The sequence below is a fragment of the Pygocentrus nattereri genome, chromosome 12 (assembly GCF_015220715.1).
Source record: "Pygocentrus nattereri isolate fPygNat1 chromosome 12, fPygNat1.pri, whole genome shotgun sequence".
Classification (NCBI taxonomy): Eukaryota; Metazoa; Chordata; class Actinopteri; order Characiformes; family Serrasalmidae; genus Pygocentrus; species Pygocentrus nattereri.
Window position 1 is genome coordinate 34,001,173 of NC_051222.1, and position 8,025 is coordinate 34,009,197.

An 8,025-nucleotide genomic window follows, 5' to 3' on the forward strand; every position below is an offset into this window, starting at 1 on the left:
GTATTAACCCTCGTTGTCTCTGTATTTAAGACCTGTGTTTTTCCTTAGTTGTTTGCTAGTCTTTGTATTGTATTGGTGGGTGTTTGTTCTGCTGGCCGTTGTGTGTTTAGTCTGTGTTTCTGTTTGTCATGTCTGTTCCCCGATCTGTCCGTGTTGGCTCTGTGACCCTCGATCGTTTTGACCCTGATTCTGGATTTGCCCCTAATAAACCTCACTTCTCTTCACATATGTGTCTGCCTCATCATCGCTCTCCAGCGTCACAGTTACTAAATAATTCATACCAAATAATTTGTAGTAGTTACTCAATAATTTTAATAGTTACTCAATAATTTGTAGTTAGTAGTTACTGAATAATTTATACTGAATTATTTATACTGAATAATTTAGAGTATTTAGTAATTTATACTGAATAATTTAGAGTAGTTAGTCATTTATACTGAATAATTTATACTGAATAATTTATACTGAATTATTTATACTGAATTATTTATACTGAATAATTTAGAGTAGTTAGTAATTTATACTGAATTATTTATACTGAATAATTTAGAGTAGTTAGTCATTTATACTGAATAATTTATACTGAATTATTTATACTGAATAATTTAGAGTAGTTAGTAATTTATACTGAATAATTTATACTGAATTATTTATACTGAATAATTTAGAGTAGTTAGTAATTTATACTGAATAATTTAGAGTAGTTAGTCATTTATACTGAATAATTTATACTGAATTATTTATACTGAATAATTTAGAGTAGTTAGTCATTTATACTGAATAATTTAGAGTAGTTAGTCATTTATACTGAATAATTTATACTGAATTATTTATACTGAATAATTTAGAGTAGTTAGTACTTTATACTGAATAATTTAGAACAGTTACAGGAATAATTTATACCGAATAATTTATGGTAGTTTCTGAATAATTATAATACTTATAGAATTAGAGTAGTTATTGGATCATTTATACTGAATAATTCATTGTGGTTGCAGAACAATTCATACAGAATAATTCAGAGTAGTTACTACATAAAATTAGTGTATGCATAGTTTAAAGCAGATATTGTATAATTCATAGCGATTATGGTGTAATTTATAGCAGTAACTCAATAATTTGCAGTAGTTTCTGAATAATTTTTAGGAGATATTGAATCATATGGGAAGGACATTGAAGGTGATTACACACTGCGTGATGGACTACTTGAACCTTTGCATGGACGTTGTTGTTCCTGTGAAAACTGTGTGCTGCTGTGCAGCCCTGGATAACCAGCCATGTCAAAGGCCTGCTGAACAAGAAGCAGAGAGCCTTTAAGAACAACAACCAGCAGGAGCTTAGGAGCGTACAGATGGAGCTCACAGTTCACTTGCGAGAGGCCAAGGAGTCCTACAGGATGAAGGTGGAGCAGAAGTTAAGGGAGAATAACATGAGGGAGGTATGGAATGGTATGAAGACCATTACAGGCTGTAGTCAGAGGACGGAGAGTGTGTTGGACAGTGACACAGAGAGAGCCAATGAGTTCAACATAACCTTAAACCAGTTTGACTGCCCTGTTCAGATCTCCACAAAACCTGCAGGTCCAGCAGTCACCGCTACACCGTCCCTCTTCTCAGCTCCTGGCACTCCAGTCTCTGTCTGCCTGGACATCAACACCTCATCTGCTCCTACTGATATTCATGTCACCCTCCGAGACGCTGACAGCACAGACATCACGACCCCCTCTACCCCCTCTTCACACATCAAAGCACCAGATCTGCTCTGCAGAAGTTTTTGGTTTCACTGCCATCGTGGCTTGTGTAAGGGGAGGGCAGGAGGGGGAGTACAACCCCCTGGTGAAGGACTTGGTGGAGTGGTGCCGTGGGAGCAACCTGCTTCTGAACACTGCCAAGACCAAGGAGATGGTAGCGGACTTTCCTACATTTCATTTCTCTGTGAGGGAGCTTTTAGAGGTGGACGTCTGGTTCCTATCACCACCACTGTGCACAATTCTGACTCTGTGAGTTTCTCTAGAACAGTACATTCCACACCTAACCGCTCTGAAAGACTCTGTTTACATCTAAACCATTTAATTACGCAGAAATCAGGTGACAATATTTGTTTCATTTGGAAGGGCTTTGAATATTTCAGTAGATCCTTAGTCTTAGCTTTGGCTTATTTAGTGCCTGCTGCCACCATGTGGACACATGCAGTACTGCAGTGTTGAATTACCAACAACTATTGCCTTTCGCTTTCTGTCAAAAATAAAGCTGGTCAAAACAATCAACAGCTGGCAGAGTTTTGTAATCTGTCTAAATGAAGATCACTGTTAAACCCGCCCTGACCCTGCGTCTCCATGGTGACTGTGTCCGTGGGCGTGTTATGAAGACGGTCAGAGTGAGCTATAATTTACATTTGAGCTATAATTTACATTTTTTCCATAATTCTGACATCAGTGCTTTATAACAAACCCACAGCACACTCACTGTATTGTCCCTGCACTGTGTGGTGTGTATTGTGTCCAGACTGCTGCCCCACCCCCCCCCCCCCCCCCAACCACCACACACACTCTTATACACATAAACACACACACGTGCCATGTGTGCTCAACCCACAAAGTGGCCGAGGTTTTTTCTTGCAGTTTGTAAATGCATAGAATGCTGAAAATGTGTCGTATGTCTCATAAATAAACATGTGACCATGACCTCATGTTTAAAACATTGCACAAAATGAAATAAATGCTGCGCTTATAAAGATCCATGTTTATTACATGCAAAAAAAAAATCATATATATAGAAGAAGAAATTGCCTAAATGCCCACAGGCAACTTAACAAAACCCCATGTCTCCAAAAGTGTAACTTTACAGGAGGAGGAAAAAACATACTTTACTTTTAATGCAAGTCAATGGAACCAGAAATTTTGTCCGAATAATTTTGGGCCATTTCCTTTGGCGCATTCATTGTGAAATTTGCGTGTGAAAACGTGTGAAAAAAGGCTTACATAAGGCTCATTTTCACTTACAAACATGTCATTTGATCACAGACCAGGGGTGCCCAAACTTTTGCATACAACCGTATGAAGCAATCAGAGCAGGTCCAGACACTGTATACCAATCTATGGGGAAACCCTTAGAGCCCTCCAGGCCTTCAGAGAGGCCTAATGATTTAATGGCCAAACCACATGCGTGTCATCAAGACTTTTTCATCTGTGGTATCTAAGCAGACACAACCAAGCGAATGGTTAAGACTCCAGGAGCTGGACTAGAGGCCTTACATGTTAGATTACCTAGGAACCGATGGTGGAAACAGCCATTCATACTCTACTTTGATTCACAGTTAATGGGACCAACTTCGTGAGAAGAATATCATTCCAGGCCGGTGGTCACCAGCCCTCCTCAGGGAGGGTCAACTTTCCTACAGAGTTGAGTTCCAACCTGCACCTAAAGTGTTGCGCCCACTTTGCCACTTTACTTAACACTAATACACAGAGGTGTCAAATTCAGGTCCAGAAAGTAAAAGTCCTTCCCAGAATTATGTTCCAACAGGCTGGCTTCTCTAGTTAGATCACACCACCAGCAGAGCTGTCCAGCCTGTTGGAACAAAATCCTGGGAAGAACTTTTACTTTCTGGACCTCAATTTGACACGTCTGATCCAGCCAACGGACGTCTAAAGAAGTTCATTAGCTAGAGTAGGTGCGGCAGGCTGTGGTTGGCACTAGACTCCACAGGAAGGTAGATCTCCTGCACAAGGGCTGGTGAGCACTGCTCTAGGCCTTTTGAAAGTTCTAGGTACATCACTATCAAGAAAGTGCTAAAAACATTCTTGCACACCAGATTTGGCTTATTGCTAACATACTACTAGAAATCCCCTAGGTGTGCCAGCAGAAATGAACTGGGTTTTTGGCCAAGTTTTCAGTTTAAGGCCTAAACTGAGGCCTGTAATAGTCAAAGTTCCCCACTAATCACACTAATTACGCATTATTTGTACTGTACAGTGACTGTTTACATAAATAAGAAGTTTAAGTAAATCGATAGAAACACACTTTCATTTGTAAGTGTTTTTAAATACAAATATCACATATTAAACCAACCAAGTGTTTAATTAACCTAGACCTGGATCCCTATAAATAAAGTCATAACTAAACATTTGAGGCTCCGAACAATCTGATATTATAAGGCTAATTTTTTTAAGTGATACTACACAAATTCCCCCTTTAGCTGAAAGCTGTAGACTGACTGTAGGCCGACAAACTATTATCTATACACATGGATAAAAGAAACCGAAAATGAAGTGGCTTAAGATTTCTACTGTGTCTAGCTCTGCTAATGTACTGTAATCCATGTTTACAGCTCACAGTGTCTCATCATATCAGAAAGATCATAAGCACGTCTATTAAAAAGTACTTAACTCAGTTTGCATGACGCCAATTGGTGGGTTATAAGCTTTCCTTGCTTGTTAGCTACTTTAGCCCTGCAGCTCCAGCTCTAAAACTAAAGAACCAAACTTCTAACATCAAACATGTCTTGACTGATCGGCTACATTAAAGGGAAAATCCTGTAAATTAGCCTCTTTTGACCAAACTATCTCTTTAGTCCCAACGGTCCCATGTCAGGAGCTCATGCCGACCTCCCTCACACATACGCCTTGGCTGCTTTGTCCTCCATCGTCGCAGGCTCTGGATTATTCCTCCCAGAGCTGGAAATAATGGGTGGAGCACTGGTGGAGGTGGAGCCCATGTAGAGCACAGCCCCGCCCACCAGCATCACCACTGCCACGATCCATCCGAGATAGATTGCAGGGCCTAGCTCGCGTTTGAGTGGTGGCGCAACGTTGGGGTCATAGAAGTCTCGGATGACCACGTACGCAGTCCAGGTGATGGGAAGAAGGAAGACCACAGCAGCAAAGACGAAGAGTACGGCAGCCGCTCGCACCAGACTGGCCTTGGGCCCCTGCTGGTCACCCAGGCAGTGGGTGCACTTTAGGCCAGCCACAGCCAACGGTAAGGCCAGCAGGCAGAGGAGGAGGGACAGGACGGTCAGACCACGGCACAGTTGGGCAGAGCCTGAAAGAGCCAGGCCAGAGTCGAACACCTTACACTGGACCTTTCCCCACTGTGACAGGCAGGTCATCCAAAGACCCTCCCACAGCACCTCGGACACCACCAGCTCATCCCCGGCGAATGCAGACACCCGCCACCAGGGGGCGGCGCACACCAGGGCCCCGCCTGCCCAACCTGTGAGTGACAGCAGCAGACCCAGAACCTGGAGACCAGTGGTTGCCATGGGTGGGTTTGTAGAAGAGCCTGCAAGACGTTTTTTGTCTGTAGACAAAGAGTCCAAACGTTTCTCCAGTAGAATCTGGACGGAAATAGAAGAAATGCTTTATTTCAGGATTGAAGTGGTAGAAGAAAATACTTTAGAGAGCAGTGACGCTAAAGTCTGGCCAATTCAGTGTACATGGTGTTTTTTTAACGGGTTTTCCAAAATGATCTCAACGTGTCTGAAAGAAAGCGTTTGAAGTGACTGAACGGTGGAGAAAGAACACGGTGTATTTCTCTCACACCTTTTCGAAAATATGGTCCATGTCAACAAAATGACAAATGCGATGTCAACAGTGTAGTTCCAGACCTGAACCTCCTCACACCCCCCTGCTGGTTGGTTAGTGTAGTGGTTAACACCTTTGCCTTCTACGTTGTAGACTGGGGTTCAATCCCCCACCAGCGCAAGCAATAAGAGTCCTTGGGCAAGACTCCCAACACCACCTTGGTCCTCCCTGGATGTACTCATAGGCCCAAGCACATCTGTTAAGTTTGCCCCTACCACTTGTTTTTGAGTGGTTTTCTTACCCCCTGGAACAGGAGTTACAGGGTAGTGGTTGACATCTTCTCTCTGAAATGGGACCCTCAAATAAATAGGGAGTCTACAGGGACAGCAGAGGAGGGGAATGTTCAGCTCCTCACTGCTGGGCTTTAGTTACATTTAGGGCATCGTATGCCTTCAAAGAGTTGGGCTATTATTTATTATTGCCCACCCCTAGTTCTTCAGTGATATGAAGCTGAAGTCAGATATTCGCCAGCTTCCCGTTTGAATTTTCCCATTCCACCTTAAATGGAAGAGCAGTTCTGATGCCTGAGAAGCCAGAATGTAACTGCAGCACCTTTTAAGGTGGAATGGGAAAGTTTGCTAGTTAGCTCCCGAGACATCAGCATAATACTACAGCTTCTTTATGCTCGTTATGAAGAAAAGGACCATAATACATTAAAATGACACTGAACTAATCTAATAGTGTTTTTTGTCATTTCTAATGGAGAAAATTCTCACGTTTGTAGGTTTTTTCTCATGTCACTCTGGAGTATCTCTGGAAAGCCTCACGTAGCCCAAACCCTTCGCTGAACCCCTCTATCGCAACAAGAATCAGGACACCCTACCCCTAGACATAAGCCTGCAAAACAGAGGAGTGGGGCTAAGTGGTAGGGGTGAGGGGCGAGGGGACTGGACCTTGTTTAATCGGCCAACAATTGAAATGCTCTGATCGTTCCAACAATATCGCAAGACCAACATTTATAATCCACGGAAGCTGCCCTTTCATTCCCATTGAAGCTATTGGGTGATTCTATCATTGAGGTGGTCATGAAGTCTGAAGCCATAAGTTTACACTGTGAAAAATACGATTTAAAACATTAGACTTTTGGTCAAAATGTAATTTAAAAACATGTATTCCTGAAAAGCTTCATGTGTTGCCGAAACAGATGTGTCAGTGGTGTTACTGTTGAAATATTAATAGATTAAAAAAAAAAAAGAAATATAATAACAACATGGATTTTTGTAATTGTCTACTGAAATGTTGTATAATTTAGAAAAGCTGAGTGTCGTCAGTGGAATTCAAACTACTGATATTCTTCAGTACAGCAGACCATGTATTACACTTGGGTGACTACTGTGAGTTAGAATTTAAACAAAAGTACTTTTATTAATACTTTTAATCCTTACCAATCCAGTACTCAGTAGCACTGTTGTCAGTGGTGTTGTGGTGATATGGTAAGTACTGTAAAGATGGTCAGTATAACAGACTATGACTTACATTTGGGTGGTGGATCTATATTCATCCCCCATATGAAAGTCCAATGACAGAATGAATCACAGGCACTAGAGAGAGCGAGAACACATTAGAGTGAGACACAGAGCAGCATTACCTGTCAGAAGCGTCTGTTCTCTGCAGTCACAGCTGATGTTTGGCAGTGCTGGAGGGTGAATGGACTGTGTGTTGTGTTGGGACAGTGAGGACGGAGATGAGGCTCAGTCTGTCTGTCTGTCTGTCTGTCTGAAGAGGGTCTGTGTTTCATTTGCTTTAGCAGAAACAGCCTCATTGTTCAGAAACGTAGGAGTGAAACAGCACAGAGCTGAGTGCTAACATCACACACTCACATACAAACACACATACACACAGACACACACACATACACACACACACACACATACACACACACACACACACACTCAAACACAGAGACAGACACATACAAACACACACACACGCTCAAACACACATAGACACACACACACGCACACACACAGACAGACACACACACAGACAGACACACACACACACACAGACAGACACACACACAGACAGACACACACACACACACTCAAACACAGAGACAGACGCATACAAACACACACATAGACACACACACGCATACACACACAGACACACACACACACACACACACAGACAGACACATACAAACACACACACACACACACACACACTCAAACACACACACACACACACACACTCAAACACATGCACACACACAGACACACACACACTCACATACACACACACACACACAGACAGACACACACACAGACAGACACATACAAACACACACAGACACACACACACACACACTCACTCACATACAAACACACATGCACACACACAGACAGACACACACACACACAGACACATACAAACACACACAGACAGACACACACACACACACACACACACACACTCAAACACACAGACACACACACACG

General features: G+C 42.4%; 1 protein-coding gene across 1 annotated transcript; it reads right to left on the minus strand.

Annotated features, from left to right (window-relative positions):
* Positions 1-2,892: 2,892 nt before the first annotated feature.
* Positions 2,893-7,237, minus strand: LOC108416612 (claudin-9). The gene is made up of 2 exons (XM_017689537.2): positions 7,173-7,237; positions 2,893-5,337 (listed from the first exon to the last, which is right to left on the minus strand). Exon 2 carries the CDS (start codon positions 5,260-5,262, stop codon positions 4,612-4,614), a length of 651 nt encoding a protein of 216 aa, XP_017545026.1. The 5' UTR covers positions 5,263-5,337; positions 7,173-7,237; the 3' UTR covers positions 2,893-4,611.
* Between the last annotated feature and the right edge of the window lie 788 nt (positions 7,238-8,025).

What these genes read in the sequence shown, in the direction of transcription:
- LOC108416612 (XM_017689537.2), bottom strand. Translation starts at nt 5,262, where the DNA reads ATGGCAACCACTGGTCTCCAGGTTCTGGGTCTGCTGCTGTCACTCACA.